Source organism: Girardinichthys multiradiatus, chromosome 20, assembly GCF_021462225.1.
Source record: "Girardinichthys multiradiatus isolate DD_20200921_A chromosome 20, DD_fGirMul_XY1, whole genome shotgun sequence".
Classification (NCBI taxonomy): Eukaryota; Metazoa; Chordata; class Actinopteri; order Cyprinodontiformes; family Goodeidae; genus Girardinichthys; species Girardinichthys multiradiatus.
The window spans coordinates 44,815,582-44,832,586 of NC_061812.1; the positions used below are offsets into that span (position 1 = coordinate 44,815,582).

The 17,005-nt window shown below is 42.8% G+C and overlaps 1 protein-coding gene across 8 annotated transcripts in view; it reads left to right on the plus strand.

Moving 5' to 3' along the window:
- Positions 1 to 16,783, plus strand: part of chl1b (cell adhesion molecule L1-like b) — a 120,130-nt gene extending 103,347 nt beyond the window's left edge. For 7 of the 8 annotated variants that reach the window (XM_047347097.1, XM_047347100.1, XM_047347099.1 and 4 more), the window contains 3 exons: positions 5,310 to 5,441; positions 6,323 to 6,395; positions 13,960 to 16,783. In XM_047347097.1, the coding sequence (XP_047203053.1) occupies positions 5,310 to 5,441; positions 6,323 to 6,395; positions 13,960 to 14,164 (410 nt within the window). In that variant the 3' untranslated portion in view covers positions 14,165 to 16,783. Of the gene's footprint in view, positions 1 to 5,309; positions 5,442 to 6,322; positions 6,396 to 6,534; positions 6,615 to 13,959 lie in introns of all 8 variants that reach the window. The other variant, XM_047347105.1, reaches the window with a different exon arrangement.
- The last annotated feature ends 222 nt before the right edge of the window (positions 16,784 to 17,005 follow it).

Here is a 17,005-nt window from a genome sequence, read left to right on the forward strand (position 1 = left end):
AAAACAAACCCAACAAGACATGACTGTCCACCTAACGTGAAACAGTGGGCAAGGACAGCATTAATCAGAGAAGCAGCCAACTCTAGAGAAGCTGCATAGATCCATAACTCAGGTGAGAGAATCTGTTAACAATACAAATACTAGTCATACACTCCGCAAACCTGGACCTGATGGTAGAGTAGCCATAAGCTGTCCCATTTAGTTTCCCATAAGCCATTTAGGGAACACAGCAAACATGTGGAAGAAAATGCTCTGGTCAAATCAGACCAAAACACACTACACATCCCCCAGCTATGAACACAACACCCCCACCCTGAAACATGGGGGGATGCGGCTGCATTCTGCTTTGGGGATGCTTGTTTTCAACAGGAAAAGGGAGGCAACCCAGATTACATGTGAAGATGAATGGAGCTGAAGATGAATGCAGGGTAGTTCTGGAAGGAAACCTGTTAGAGGTTGCAGAAGATTTGAAACTAGGGTGACGTGACACCATCCAGCAGGACAATGACCCTAAACATACAGCCAGAGCTACAACGGAATGAGTTGGATGAAAGCATATTCAGGTGTAAAATGGACCAAAGTCCAGAACTAAATCCAAAGAAGAATTTATGGAAAAACCGAAAAATTGACTTTTATAAATGTAATTGTACATGCATGCTACAGTTTTCACCATTATGCACTACTTTGTTGGTCTATCACATCAAATCACTATAAAACACCTTGACAGTTGTGGTTGTTAAGGGACAAATGCAGAACATTGTACAGGTCCTTCTCAAAATATTAGCATATTGTGATAAAGTTCATTATTTTCCATAATGTCATGATGAAAATTTAACATTCATATATTTTAGATTCATTGCACACTAACTGAAATATTTCAGGTCTTTTATTGTCTTAATACGGATGATTGTGGCATACAGCTCATGAAAACCCAAAATTCCTATCTCACAAAATTAGCATATTTCATCCGACCAATAAAAGAAAAGTGTTTTTAATACAAAAAACGTCAACCTTCAAATAATCATGTACAGTTATGCACTCAATACTTGGTCGGGAATCCTTTTGCAGAAATGACTGCTTCAATGCGGCGTGGCATGGAGGCCCAGGATGCTTCGATAGCGGCCTTTAGCTCATCCAGAGTGTTGGGTCTTGAGTCTCTCAACGTTCTCTTCACAATATCGCACAGATTCTCTATGGGGTTCAGGTCAGGAGAGTTGGCAGGCCAATTGAGCACAGTGATACCATGGTCAGTAAACCATTTACCAGTGGTTTTGGCACTGTGAGCAGGTGCCAGGTCGTGCTGAAAAATGAAATCTTCATCTCCATAAAGCTTTTCAGCAGATGGAAGCATGAAGTGCTCCAAAATCTCCTGATAGCTAGCTGCATTGACCCTGCCCTTGATAAAACACAGTGGACCAACACCAGCAGCTGACACGGCACCCCAGACCATCACTGACTGTGGGTACTTGACACTGGACTTCTGGCATTTTGGCATTTCCTTCTCCCCAGTCTTCCTCCAGACTCTGGCACCTTGATTTCCGAATGACATGCAGAATTTGCTTTCATCCGAAAAAAGTACTTTGGACCACTGAGCAACAGTCCAGTGCTGCTTCTCTGTAGCCCAGGTCAGGTGCTTCTGCCACTGTTTCTGGTTCAAAAGTGGTTTGACCTGGGGAATGCGGCACCTGTAGCCCATTTCCTGCACACACCTGTGCACGGTGGCTCTGGATGTTTCTACTCCAGACTCAGTCCACTGCTTCCGCAGGTCCCCCAAGGTCTGGAATCGGCCCTTCTCCAGAATCTTTCTCAGGGTCCGGTCACCTCTTCTCGTTGTGCAGCGTTTTCTGCCACACTTTTTCCTTCCCACAGACTTCCCACTGAGGTGCCTTGATACAGCACTCTGGGAACAGCCTATTCGTTCAGAAATTTCTTTCTGTGTCTTACCCTCTTGCTTGAGGGTGTCAATAGTGGCCTTCTGGACAGCAGTCACGTCGGCAGTCTTACCCATGATTGGGGTTTTGAGTGATCAGAATCAGAATCAGAATCAGAAAAGCTTTATTGCCAAGTACGTTTTTGGACATACAAGGAATTTGTTTTGGCGTAGTCGGTGCAATACAGTACAAATTAAACAGTATAAACATATCTACAATATAATATAAATATATGTGCACAGTTTTAAGTGAGTGAGAGTAAATATAGAGCAGTATAAGATGCAAGAGCAATACAACAGTGCAGGTGATCATTGTGCAAGTAAAGCAGTGCAAGTAAAGCAGGAGTCCAAGCTGAGCATTAATGTAACTCATAGAGTTACAAGTTACAAGTGTCCTGTCAGCAAAAAAAGGGGGGGTGTGGGGGAAAGGGACAGTGTCAGGGTGGTTTCCGGGCTTTGTTAACCAGGCTGGTGGCAGATGGGAAAAAACTGTTCTTGTGGCGTGAGGTTTTGGTCCGGATGGACCGCAGCCTCCTGCCAGAGGGGAGAGTCTCAAAGAGTCTGTGACCGGGGTGGGAGGGATCAGCCAGAATCTTCCCTGCCCGCTTCAGGGTCCTGGAGGTGTACAGTTCCTGGAGCGACAGTAGACTGCAGCCAATCACCTTCTCAGCAGACCGAATGACACGCTGCAGCCTGCCCTTATCCTTGGCTGTAGCAGCGGCGTACCAGATGGTGATGGAGGAGGTGAGGATGGACTCAATGATGGCTGTGTAGAAGTGCACCATCATAGTCTTTGGCAGGTTGAATTTCTTCAGCTGCCGCAGGAAGAACATCCTCTGCTGGGCTTTCTTGATGAGGGAGCTGATGTTTGGCTCCCACTTGAGATCCTGGGAGATGATGGTTCCCAGGAAGCGGAAAGATTCCACAGTGTCAATTGTGGAGTCACAGAGGGTGATGGGGGCAGGTGGGGCTGGGTTCTGCCTGAAGTTCACAACCATCTCCACTGTCTTTAGAGCGTTGAGCTCAAGGTTGTTCTGGCTGCACCAGTCCAACAGATGGTCCACCTCCCATCTGTACGCAGACTCGTCACCATCAGAGATGAGTCCGATCAGGGTGGTGTCGTCCGCAAACTTCAGAAGCTTGACAGACTGGTGACTGGAGGTGCAGCTGTTGGTGTACAGGGAGAAGAGCAGAGGAGAGAGAACACAGCCTTGGGGGGAACCGGTGCTGATGGTCAGGGAGTCAGAGACGTGCTTCCCCAGCCTCACGCGCTGCTTCCTGTCAGACAGGAAGTCAGTGATCCACCTGCAGGTGGAGTCGGGAACACTCAGCTGGGAGAGCTTCTCCTGTAGCAGAACTGGGACGATGGTGTTGAAGGCAGAGCTGAAATCCACAAACAGGATCCTGGCGTAGGTTCCTGTGGAGTCCAGGTGCCGGAGGATGAAGTGAAGGGCTAGGTTGACTGCATCGTCTACAGACCTGTTGGCTCTGTAGGCAAACTGCAGGGGGTCAAGGAGGGGGTCGGTGATGTCTTTTAGGTGTGAGAGCACAAGGCGCTCAAAGGACTTCATCACCACAGAGGTCAGGGCGATGGGTCTGAAGTCATTAAGCCCTGTGGTCCTTGGCTTCTTGGGAACAGGGACGATGGTGGAGGACTTGAAGCAGGCTGGCACATGACATGTCTCCAGTGAGGTGTTAAAAATGTCTGTGAAGACTGGAGACAGCTGATCAGCGCAGTGCTTCAGGCTGGCTGGTGAGACAGAATCCGGACCAGCAGCTTTCCGGGGGTTCTGTCTCCTGAAGAGTTTGTTGACGTCCCTCTCCTGGATGGAAAGAGCCGTCCTCGGCGTGGGTAGGGGGCTGGTGGGGGGGAACTTCAGGGTGGGGGTTGGAGGTGCCAAGACCCCTCTTGAGGTTGGAGAGATGGGGGTGGTGGATTGTGGCTGCAGCTGTTGGGGGGCGTCGTGGGAGATGGTTGCAGGACTGTCCCTTTGTCTTTCAAAGCGGCAGTAGAACTCGTTCAGGTCGTTGGCGAGGCGTCGGTCGTTGATGGAGTGGGGGGCTTTCGGCTTGTAGTTGGTGATTTGCTTGAGCCCTTTCCAGACAGACGCAGAGTCGTTGGCTGAGAACTGGTTTTGGAGCTTCTCAGAGTACAGTCGTTTGGCCTCTTTCACTGCCTTGCCAAACTTGTACTTTGCCTCTCTGTATATGTCTTTGTCCCCACTCTTGAAGGCCTTTTCCTTATCCAGTCTTAACCTTCTGAGTTTAGCTGTGAACCAGGGTTTGTCGTTGTTGTAACTCACCCTGGTGTATGATGGTACACAGCTGTCCTCACAGAAGCTGATGTAGGAAGTCACAGCCTCTGTGTACTCGTCCAGACTGTTGGTAGTAGTCCTGAACACATCCCAGTCTGTACAGCCTAAACACGCCTGGAGATTCTCCACAGCCTCACTGCTCCACGTGATGAACCAGGCTGGGAGTTTTAAAGGCCTCAGGAATCTTTTGCAGGTGTTAACTCGTTGATTCAGATGATTAGGTTCATAGCTCGTTTAGAGACCCTTTTAATGATATGCTAATTTTGTGAGATAGGAATTTTGGGTTTTCATGAGCTGTATGCCAAAATCATCCGTATTAAGACAATAAAAGACCTGAAATATTTCAGTTAGTGTGCCATGAATCTAAAATATATGAATGTTAAATTTTCATCATGACATGGAAAATAATGAACTTTATCACAATATGCTAATATTTTGAGAAGGACCTGTATAGTATTGTGCCTTTTTCATCATTTCTTCATTAGATAGCATTAGCTGTGTGTTTTCATCAGTGCTGACTCTCTGCAATGGTTCCCCTGTACACAGGTGAGGGTCACTGGAAGATATCACAGACCTTAAACACCTCTATGACTTTTCACATCATTGATGGGTTTGAACCTGAGACTGAATACACTGTGCGCCTGATTCCTAACAGCTGGCTTGATAATGCTATTATATTTGAAGATGTTATCATGACCGGGTCTACAGGTGAGGAGGGACACTAAGACATTAAAAAAGGAATGGCAAAGTGATTGACCTCCTGATGAGAAGAACGTAGCTGCGTCCTTGAGCACTGCCTCAGGCCGCGACGTGGCAGTCCTTCACGATGTCACTAGAATTTAATTTAGCTCAAGAAGAATTACATTTGTTCAGCGTTCCCTGCTTGATTAATTAGACAAGCAGGATTAGCTGTTTAATATTAATACTAGACCATTTCCATCAGCATTTCAGCCTGCCACCTTCTGCCTGGGCATCAGATAAGCTTTGTCGATGTAAACATTCAATCAAGTGTCTTGATGAAAAGGCCAAGGTGAGTCAAAGTCACGGGCCATTGTTCTCCACAGGTCTGGCCGGCGTCCACGGAGGAATATCCACCCAGGGCTGGTTTATCGGCCTGATGTGTGCCATCGCTCTTCTCACACTCATTGTGTTGATCGCCTGCTTTGTCAACAGAAATAAAGGAGGAAAGTATTCCGGTAGGTGCAAATACACACACACCTATCTCCTTGTTTGAATACTAATTGTTGGCTAAAACATCATTTTAATTCTATATTGTTGTTTTTTCATGTGAAAGAAGTGATCAATCATCCAAGAAGGCACTGTGCAGGAATGTGTATTTCTAGACCACAGACCTATTTTAATGCAAATATAGACATAACAGAACCGACTGCTTTTCTTGTTGAAAAATGAACATTGCGCCTGCAGGTCTAACATTTTAATGTTTTCCATTGTTTGTATAGTGGTTTTAGCTCCAACAGTCCAAACAAAGAGACCAAAATGCAACTCCTGCACATGAGCTCACTTCAGAAAGAATGATGACATGAGCTCTGTGCTGAGTTTGTTGTTCTTCTCATTGTTGAAGTAAGAGCCCTTATCAGCTTCATTATTCATGAACTAATGGACATGAGGTTGTTGCTGCTTCGCTCTTCAGTGTAAAAAAGGAGACCCAGATATGTGTTTCCTCATTTAGCCCTCGTTACAACTGACAGCTAGTGGCTGATTATGATGCGGTTCAAGTGGCTCACTGCATAGGGCACCATTGACAGAGGGACACCACAAGCACATGGGCACCCCCCCAGCCCCCCACCCCGATGCTTTGTGCATCAGATACAAGGCATTGAAACATTAACATAAAGACATACAAAATGTTCACAATCCAAATGTTCACAATCCAAAGCTTTTCTATTCCTTAAGCTCCCAATTCTGAAATTATTAAAAATATTTTCTTAAATGTTGTCATTGTTCCAAGTGGGAAAATGATTTATAATTATTCAGAGCAGTCAGGTGACACGTTCAACTTCAGCAGCGAGCATCTCTTGTGGAAATCTCTCATCTCTTTTCATCACTTTGTGTGCAGTGAAAGAAAAAGAAGACCTTCATCCAGATGTGGAGTCCCAGGGCATGAATGATGACACATTCTGTGAATACAGGTAATCACCCCCAGCCACCCCCCCAATCCCCATGAGAACCACATTTCACCACCTCACTGCATCCCTGTGAATGTCTGCTCCTCTTTTTCCCTCTTCTCCTCGCAATAATTCTCTCTGCCTGTTTGCTCTTGCTGAAAAGACGCCCCAGAATCCACGAGGTTCCCGCGGAGCCTCGCACCTCTCCTGCCAAAGACATTTGACGGACTGAGTAACTGCGAAGTATGTGATAAACCGCAATAGCGAGCTGTTTACACATCTGCGCCGTCAGAGTAGTTGCCCCTAGATTTGGTGTTGTGTTGGTGTGTTGTGAAAGCACAGACTGCTGAGAGGGAGCCACAGTGCTGCCCTGATGCCTGAGTGAATGCAGCTAAAATCCGGCTGCCCAGCAGCCTGCAGGACCCTCAAACCAATCAGTGTAATTGAATGCGCCTCATCTCCTGGGCAGTAATATCTGGGCATGTTTCATTGATCCTTTAGTGGTCCTATTCATAACCGTCTACCACAGTATGAGTCTTTTACTAAATCCCCAATCAGTGGGATCTGCACAGCACAACAAATGCTGATGTGATTAAGTTAAAAGTGGCTCAGTGTGGCAGCATTTATATTTTATCATATTCACTTCAGGAGCCTGTTGCCCTCAATTTTTAAAATGTTTGTTCCAACTACTATCAAGTCCAAATTATTGATTTACAATCATCAATTAGAACTATAAAACCTCAGTCGAATAATGCATCATTTCACCATTGAAAAAGCTTAGGGATTTTTGGATATAAGTGAAGCTCTTGGAAGTTAATATGACTAATAGTTTGCTTACCTGAACTGAACACAATTCACATTGCAGTGAGTTTGTAGAAAAGTGAAGGAATCCTAACATCAGTAGAAAGCTAAAAGCCAGTTAGATGAACAACAGTTTTAACAGGTTTAAACCATTAAAAACAACTGAGACTGAAAATACTCCGTACACGGAATACAATATATTAGTTGTCTGTAGATTAATTTTCCTTTCTCCAAACTCTCTGTGATATGACATCTTTCTGCCACAGGTAAGAGAACTGATTCTGATACAGAAGATCTGAGATAAAAGCAAACCAAGTTCAGCATTTTTGGGGTAATTTCTTTCTGGAAGTTAAAAAAGATGACTACTGCTCTGTCAGGAAATGGTAGCAGTCAGTTAGCTTTGTTTAATGGCAGTTGTGACTGTAAATCTGTGACTGTAACGTTGTGTTTAGATTTAGTAACACCGTTTACCTTGTTGGTATAGGGTTGGTAGCTGTGTTTAGTATGACTCCTTACATAGAGACAGCCTAGCTGCTCCATGACATTATTTCCCCTTTCATGACACAGTGCAAAGCTCCAACTACCTTGACCATGTACACTGCTCAAAAAAATAAAGGGAACACTTAAACAACACTATATAACTCCAAGTAAATCAAACTTCTGTGAAATCAAACTGTGCACTTAGGAAGCAACACTGATTGACAATCAATTTCACATGCTGTTGTGCAAATGGAATAGACAACAGGGGGAAATCTTTGGCTATTAGCAAGACACACTCAATAAAGGAGTGGTTCTGCAGGTGGGGACCACAGACCACTTCTCAGTACCTATGCTTTCTGGCTGATGTTTTGGTCACTTTCGAATGTTGGCGGTGCTTTCACACTTGTGGTAGCATGAGACGGTCTCTACAACCCACACAAGTGGCTCAGGTAGTGCAGCTCATCCAGGATGGCACATCAATGCGAGCTGTGGCAAGAAGGTTTGCTGTGCCTGTCAGCGTAGAGCCTGGAGGTGCTACCAGGAGACAGGCCAGTACATCAGGAAACGTGGATGAGGCCATAGGAGGGCAACAACCCAGCAGCAGGACCGCTACCTCTGCCTTTGTGCAAGGAGGAACAGGAGGAGCACTGCCAGAGCCCTGCAAAATGACCTCCAGCAGGCCACAAATGTGCATGTGTCTGCACAAATGGTTAGAAACCAACTCCATGAGGATGGTATGAGGGCCCGACGTCCACAAATGGGGGTTGTGCTCACAGCCCAACACCGTGCAGGACACTTGGCATTTGCCAGAGAACACCGGGATTGGCAAATTCGCCACTGGCGCCCTGTGCTCTTCATAGATGAAAGCAGGTTCACACTGAGCACATGTGACAGACGTGACAGAGTCTGGAGATACCAGGGAGAGCGATCTGCTGTCTGCAACATCCTTCAGCATGACCGGTTTGCCAGTGGGTCAGTAATGGTGTGGGGGGGCATTTCTTTGGAGGGCCTCCACAGATTTTTGTGTGATTTTGTTGTCAGGACATTCAATTTTGTACAGAACAAAGTATTCAATGAGAATATTTCATTCATTCAGATCTAGGGTGTGTTATTTGAGGGTTCCCTTTATTTTTTTGAGCAGTGTATATTGTCTTATTTTCCTTTGATTTGCCTTATATTTTGTGCTATTGTCATTAAGAATCGCACATTACCTCATGATATGATATATTGTACATTTAGGAATGGGCCAGAATGAGATTCTGATGGTATCATATTTCTAATTAAAAACCATGGTCTCGTTATTTTAAAGGCATATGACAAAAAATGTATTAAAACAAAAAAAGTAACAATTATAATTTGTTCTCCTAAAATAAGATCACTATTAGCTACAGATATGTTGAGGATGAAATTAGGAATTTAAATTTATTTTTAAATGGCGGTGTGAGTCAGCTTAAAGCAAGTGTCAGCTAAGCTAAACAATCAGAGCTAGCGGGCCATTTAGGTGATATTGGGATTTTTATTTTTTTCTTAAGCAAACCCAAACAGTGGTCAAAAATATTTATCTAACATGAACAAAATTTTAAAAACATTCCTAAGTGAGTATTGGTGATCTAAAGCTTATTGCGCTAAGTGTATCTAGTCTGTCGTGTCTTTGTGTTGTTTGGGTTGGCCTAGCAAGCTAACATTGATTTGTTATGTACAGGGCTAGGTGCCTTGGCAGTAAGCATAAATTGAGTGGTTATTATTGGTCCACATGTGCCACTGTGCCTGTATGGTGGTTTGAGGCAAATTTGGGACAGTAGACTAAAAAGGGTTAAAATGATTGACAGATGGTGCTTCTCCAGGCTGTAAATGGGTATGGAATCTGACATCTCAGTAGACGGACTTTAAATCACAAGAAACTGTTTCATGTAACATTCTAGCAGTTTTCTAACCATTTTCACAAGACAAGAAAGCTATCGTCACACTAAAACAAGCTCAGGATCTTCTCTTGTGATCAAGTAGTAAAGAGCTCATTGTTTCATTCTTCCAGATGATGTTATGAATGTAATTTTCTATGGACGCTCACTTTTGGCTTCCATAAAGATGGTCATAGTCATCATAATTTCATTATTTGCTTCATCCAGTGTATCAAGCATGCTGGATGACAAGTTAGTATAAATATGCACAGCAAATATTCACAGTCTTATAGCTTTATGTATATCAGTGAGTGACTGTACATCATGGTGGTTGTGTGAACAGTTTTGGAGCTGCTTAAGTTTGGTGCATAGTAAAATTTACATTTGAAATTTTTAAATGTAAAATGTACAGGAACCCTTCTCTGCCAACTATGACAAGGAACACGTAACCATGCCAGTCTGCTTCAGTGCTCAGTGATGATTTTCAGTTTTGGTTAAATCAGCGAATAACTACTGTGAAAAGTTTTTTTGTTGCTTTTTTTCTGAAACCTAAATGTTTGATACAATCAAAGTCATTCTAAAGACCAAGATAAACTAAGTAGATCCAAAAAAATGTTTTTAAGGGAAAAAAGCTATTCAAACTACCCTGGCCCTATGTGAAAAACCTATACTATCAGTCTGGAAGAGGTTACAAAGCTATTTCTAAGCCTTTGGTGCTCAGGCAAACCACAGTGAGAGCGATTATTCACAAATGGAGAAAGCAAGGAAGTGAACCTTCCAAGGGGTGGCCGGCCTACCAAGGTTACTCTGAGAAGGCGTTGACAACTAATCAAGGTGATTACAAAAGAACCCAAAACAACATCTAAAGCGCTGCAGTCCTCAATTAAGGTAAATTATTTTTAATCATTGATTCTACAATAAAATAAAAAAATGGGCAAAAATGCGCTCCATGGGAGGGTTCCATGGCCAAATGCACTGCTGAGCTGAGCTGAAAGAACATACTGTAAAGGGCCGTCTTACATTTACCAGAATAACTCTTGATCATCCCCAGGACTTTTAGGAAAATATTCTGTGGACTCATGAAAGCAATGTCTCACGACAGTCCCTCTAGTGATGCAACCAGTGACCCCACCTACTAGCCAATCTGTGTATGACTTTGACATGTATGACTTTTTGTAATAGATAGAACCATGAATTCTGCTGTCTAGTAGAAAATCCTGAAGGAGAATATCCAGCCATCATCTTATAGCCTAAAGGTCACTCAGACATCAGTTAGACAGCAGGAAAATAATCCAAAGCACGCAGGCAAGTCCACTGGCGAAGGGATAGATCAAAAGCAAAATGAAGCTTTTGGTGAGGCCTAATCAGAGTTCGCACTTGATATCCGTTGTTCCTGCATAGTGTGTCAATAGTTACTCACATACGGCCAGATTTTTTTGAAAAGCTTTTTTCTTCATTAAATTAAATCATCATTTGAAAACAGCTTTCTGTATTTTCTCAGGTCATCTTTGTCTGATATTATACTGCATCTGATATTGTGACAAACCAAATCTCTAAGGGGGTACATACTTTTTCGCATCAGTGTAGATGTCAGGTTGAGTTTTGCACCTTAAAATCGTCCGTATTCACAGCATTATTTAATGGTATTCAGCTGTCGGTCCTGCTGGGCTAAACAAATGACATTTCTTTTCATGTAAAGCTTACTGCAGCACCTGGTTCTTGCTGGGAGGATAAATGTTAAATGGACTGAACTTATACAGGTCCTTCTCAAAAAATTAGCATATTGTGATAAAGTTCATTATTTTCCATAATGTCATGATGAAAATTCGTTTAGAGACCCTTTTAATGATATGCTAATTTTGTGAGATAGGAATTTTGGGTTTTCATGAGCTGTATGCCAAAATCATCCGTATTAAGACAATAAAAGACCTGAAATATTTCAGTTAGTGTGCAATGAATCTAAAATATATGAATGTTAAATTTTCATCATTACATTATAGAAAATAATGAACTTTATCACAATATTCTAATTTTTTGAGAAGGACCTGTATAGCACTTTTCCAGTCATACAGACCGCTCAAAGCGCTTTACACTAGCGCCACATTCACCCAATCGCACTCACTAACACTCACACATTCATACACCGATACGCAGATCGGTAGGCAACTTGAGGTTAAGTGCCTTGCCCTGGGGCACATTGACATATGGCAGGAGGAAGCTGGAATCGAACCCATAGACCTTCGAATTGCAAGACAACTACTTTATTGGATGTGTCAAACTTTTTTAACAAATAAAAAACTGAAAAGTGGGGCGTGCAATATTATTCGGTCTCCTTGCGTTAATACTTTGTAGCGCCACCCTTTGCTGCAATTACAGCTGCAAGTCACTTGGGGTATGTCTCTATCAGTTTTTCACATCGAGAGACTGAAATTCTTGCCCATTCTTCCTTGCAAAACAGCTCGAGCTCAGTGAGGTTGGATGGAGAGCGTTCGTGAACAGCAGTCTTCAGCTCTTTCCACACATTCTCGATTGGATTCAGATCTAGACTTTGACTTGGCCATTCTGGATACGTTTATTTGTGAATCATTCCATTGTAGATTTGGCTTTATGTTTTGGATCATTGTCTTGTTGGAAGATAAATCTCCGTCCCAGTCTCAGGTCTCTTGCAGACTCCCAACAGGTTGACTTCCAGAATGGTCCTGTATTTGGCCCCATCCATCTTCCCATCAATTTTGACCATCTTCCCTGTCCCTGCTGATGAAAAGCAGGCCCTAACCATGATGCTGCCACCACCATGTTTGACAGTGGGGAAGGTGTGTTCAGGGTGATGAGCTGTGTTGCTTTTACGCCAAACATATCGTTTTGCATTGTGGCCAAACAGTTCAATTTTGGTTTCATCTGACCAGAGCAACTTCTTCTACATGTTTGGTGTGTCTCCCAGGTGGCTTGTGGAAAACTTTAAACGAGACTTTTTCTGGATATCTTTGAGAAATGGCTTTCTTCTTGCCACTCTTCCATAAAGGCCAGATTTGTGCAGTGTACGACTGATTGTTGTCCTATGGACAGATTCTCCCACCACAGCTGTAGATCTTTGCAGTTCATCCAGAGTGATCATGGGCCTCTTGGCTGCATCTCTGATCAGTCTTCTCCTTGTTCGAGATGAAAGTTTAGAAGGACGGCCGGATCTTGGTAGATTTGCAGTGGTCTGATACTCCTTCCATTTCAATATGATTGCTTGCACAGTGCTCCTTGGGAAATCTTTTTGTATCCAAATCCGTCTTTAAACTTCTCCACAACAGTATCTCGGACCTGCCTGGTGTGTTCCTTGGTCTTCATGATGCTCTGCACTTTGAACAGAACCCTATCCAGAGACTATCACAGAGCAGGTGCATTTATACAGAGACTTGATTACACACAGGTGGATTCTATTTATCATCATCAGTCATTTGGGACAACATTGGATCATTCACAGATCCTCACTGAACTTCTGGAGTGACTTTGCTGCACTGAAAGTAAAAGGGCCGAATAATTTGGAAGACTGCTGTTCACGAACGCTCTCCAGGCAACTTCACTGAGCTCAAGCTGTTTTGCAAGGAAGAATGGGCAAGAATTTCAGTCTCTCGATGTGCAAAACTGATAGAGACATACCCCAAGCGACTTGCAGCTGTAATTGCAGCAAAGGGTGGCGCTACAAAGTATTAACGCAAGGAGACCGAATAATATTGCACGCCCCACTTTTCAGTTTTTCATTTGTTAAAAAAGTTTGACACATCCAATAAATTTCATTCCACTTCACGATTGTGTCCCACTTGTTGTTGATTCTTCACAAAAAATTAGAATTTTATATCTTTATGTTTGAAGCCTGAAATGTTGCAAGAGGTTGACCAGTTCAAGGGGGCCGAGTACTTCCGCAAGGCACTGTATTTAAGATCTTTGAGCTGTGCGGGTTTCTACATTCAGTAAATTTACCTCTTCCTCTAAAGAGGCTGCTTAATTTTTCTAAGCTTTTGCAATCGGCTCCTGAATGACCAGCACTCCATGTCAAAAGCTTGCATAACCTTACATAGAGCATTCTATGTAACACTCTCTATAGTGCAATACATTAGAGAATGACAGCATGAGCAAGCCCATCATCAGCCACATCCCAGTATCCCCCCACAGTGGCTCATTTATCTTTCTTTGTCAAATACATTGATGCACGTTGGCTCCAGCTGTTACTTAGTCCCTACCAAAGCATCTGTGTGATTACTTTCCATTGGTCAGCCTGAGGTAGAAGCTGTTGTCACTCACTGAAGGTCTGTGGAGGCGGTGATAGCTCCTGCCTGCACTCCCATCCTCTCCTGTAATCCACAGAGTGAAGCCACGGGTGTAGTGGTGGGGATTCTAAATCCACTGTGCCTCTCCCACAGTGACAATGACGAGAAGCCACTGAAAGGCAGCCAACACTCCCTCAGCAGGGAGATCAAAAAGGCAGACAGCGGGGATAGCCTGGTGGACTACGGTGACGAGGACGTTCAGTTCAACGAAGACGGCTCATTTATCGGCGAATACTGGAGCCGGAAGGAGAAGAGGGTGTCTACCGAGATCAAAGCATCCACTCAGACCCCGGCGTGAGGAGGAGATCGCTGGCCATCATCACACTGACTCCATTCCACCTGCTGGAAATCCACAAATGAATAACAGAGATGTTATCCACAATGAGCAAACATTTTGTGTCAAATCGTAATCAGTCATTGCCAACTGCACACTGCCATACTCATTCTCTAAAGCTCTGTTCTTTCATGTTGCAACACGAGCATTACTAAATTCCATGTATATATAGTGTATATTGTATGTGCTGGGTGTTTCTTTTTTATAATTATTATCACAAAAACTTTAGAGGTCGTGATTTGTTTTGTATTATTTTATCTTCATATTGGTGTTTTCAACTGCACTCTGGTTTGTACAAATAGTAAAATTTCACATCGCGTTCTTTGTTATTACATGAATCTTTGCCGCTGATGTCACTGTGTAGCAGGAACAGGGGAGTGGGGATAAGTTGATATTTTTCAAGTGGACCAATTATTACTGACCTTTTATATTTGAAATGATTAATTAAATATGATGTAAGATGTGGATAAAAGTTATTTTTCTCAGTGGTTTTATACCTAACAAAAACAATGAGAAAGTTCACATATCATTTCATCACCTCAAGCATCCTGAGTCATGAGTGTTCATGTGATCCTAATCACAAACTTCAATCTTTATTTAATGAGTCAGGGCCAAATTTGGAGTTTAAACATGGAGTGCATTCCAGATTCTTAATAAGATGATCAGTGAATAATTATTTCAGTTTTCATGAAAGATTTCATTCAAGGATGTTTACAGGAGAAACATTTGGTTGAGACAAGCAAGCTCAGGATATTCTGGACTGTCCTACTCCAGTAAATGTAAAGTTAAAAGCTACAGTCAGAGCTTATTAAGTTTAACCTCTTTAAAGACCAGAAAGATACTCTGATGATCAGTCGAATCTGGGGTGGATTCAGTAGGACAAGATATTAGAGCTGGATGTCCCACCTCAGGTGTGCGTATGTCTGCCACTTTCCTCATTGACCAGAAAGAACAACCTGGTGGCATTTAGAGGCATTTAGCACTGTTAGCTTAACCTGAACATGTTACGTTTAATCTACAGTGTCTCGGAAAAGTATTCCTACAGCTTTATGACATTACAACCACAAACTGCAGTTTCATTATTGCGATTTTATGTGATCACAAAGCAGTGTTAAACGGGGAGGTGAAAGGATATGTTATTTAGTTTTCACTAAGAAAACTCTAGCATATAGTATGTTTTTGTATTGACCTTGTTGAATAAATACTGTAGAATTCTGGAAAAACCTGTAAGGGGCTGCAAAGAATTAAGTTCTTTGCAGCCCCTTACAGGTTTTCTTCTTGGGCTACCCATTATTTAGTTCTATCAATTTCCCCATCTTTACTGACCAGCCTCCCTGTTTCTGCTGAAGAACAATATCCCCAGAGCATGATGCTACCACCATCATGTTTCACTGTGGGGGAATAAGGTGATGTGCCAGGTGGATGGCCAAGTCGTAGTAGGTTTGCAGCTGTGCCATACTATTCCATCTTTGGATGGCAGATAGAAACGCTCAGTGGGGTGGCCAAAGCTTTAGATATTGTTTTATAACCCAGTGCTTCTTTAAACCTCTCCACAACCTCCTCTCTGACCTGTCTGTTCTGCTCTTTGGTCTTCATGCTGCTTTTTGTTCACTAATGTTCTCTAACAAAGATCTGAGACCTTCACAAAACAGTTGCATTTATACTAAGGTGAAATTACACACTGACTATTTACTAATGAGTTGACGTCTGAAGGCAGTCGGTTGCACTGGATTTTAATTTAGAGAAATGGGGCTGATTACAAATGCACGCCTCACTTTTCAGATTTTTTCCTTCCACTTCACAATTCTGTACTATTGTGTTGGTTTGTAAGTCCCATAAAACACATTGAAGTTTGTGGTTGTAATGTGATAAAATGTGGAACAGTTAGAGGGGACGGGATACTTTTGCAGGGTGCAACTGCTAAGATTCGGACATTTGCAAACGCACATCTGTGTATTGACATCCGCCTGCAAATGTAATAGAAAGTGTCAACTTGCAGTCATCAGAGAGCCTGTAGGTGGTGCAGAACACTTAAGACCACCAGCTGGACATCACAATAGTTATGTTCACACAGGACCAGCTTTGATAATTTACATCTAATGACTGGCAGAAATGAATATGTATAGTGAAATTTTCCCTTAAAAGTTTTTTTGGTCTTGGTAAAAATAGTATGTGCCTCACACTTCTAAAGAACATGCCTAGACAGTTCAAAAACCAGATGAGTCCTAGCTTCTTACTCCGGTGAGTTAAAAACACGAGAATTTACTTTTCCAACTGTGCATCTTTTATCATAACATTTCCCTGTTTAATTCAACCCAAACTGGACCAAAAGCCATTATATAATCAGATTACTTCATTTGGCTGCAAAAACCTGACATTCACCTGTTCCAGTCATTGAGTAGTTTTCAGTGAAATGTCCTAACAAGCCTTACTATATACACACTGCCATGCAAAACACAGTTTTTCTCTTTCCATATTGCCATTAACCAACACGGACATGTTTTGTAAAGATTCAGCCATTGCATGTTACGAATGTTAATTGGTATTCTTTTTTATGTCATTAAATTGCTTTACTTTCCTACATTCGTGGTACTCTTCTGTCTGTCTGCTTACAGCCATCGCTGACCGGAGATCATGAATGTTCCTGACACCTTCATCACTATTTGCATGTTCCACATATTATTACCTGCTTAAATAAATCTCTGCCCTTTTACCAGCAGGTTGGAATGGAGGGAATGCGGCCACCTCGCTCCCTCTGAATAAACTGCAGGGTGTTTGTTGAGCTCTTCCAATTTGGAGCATAAT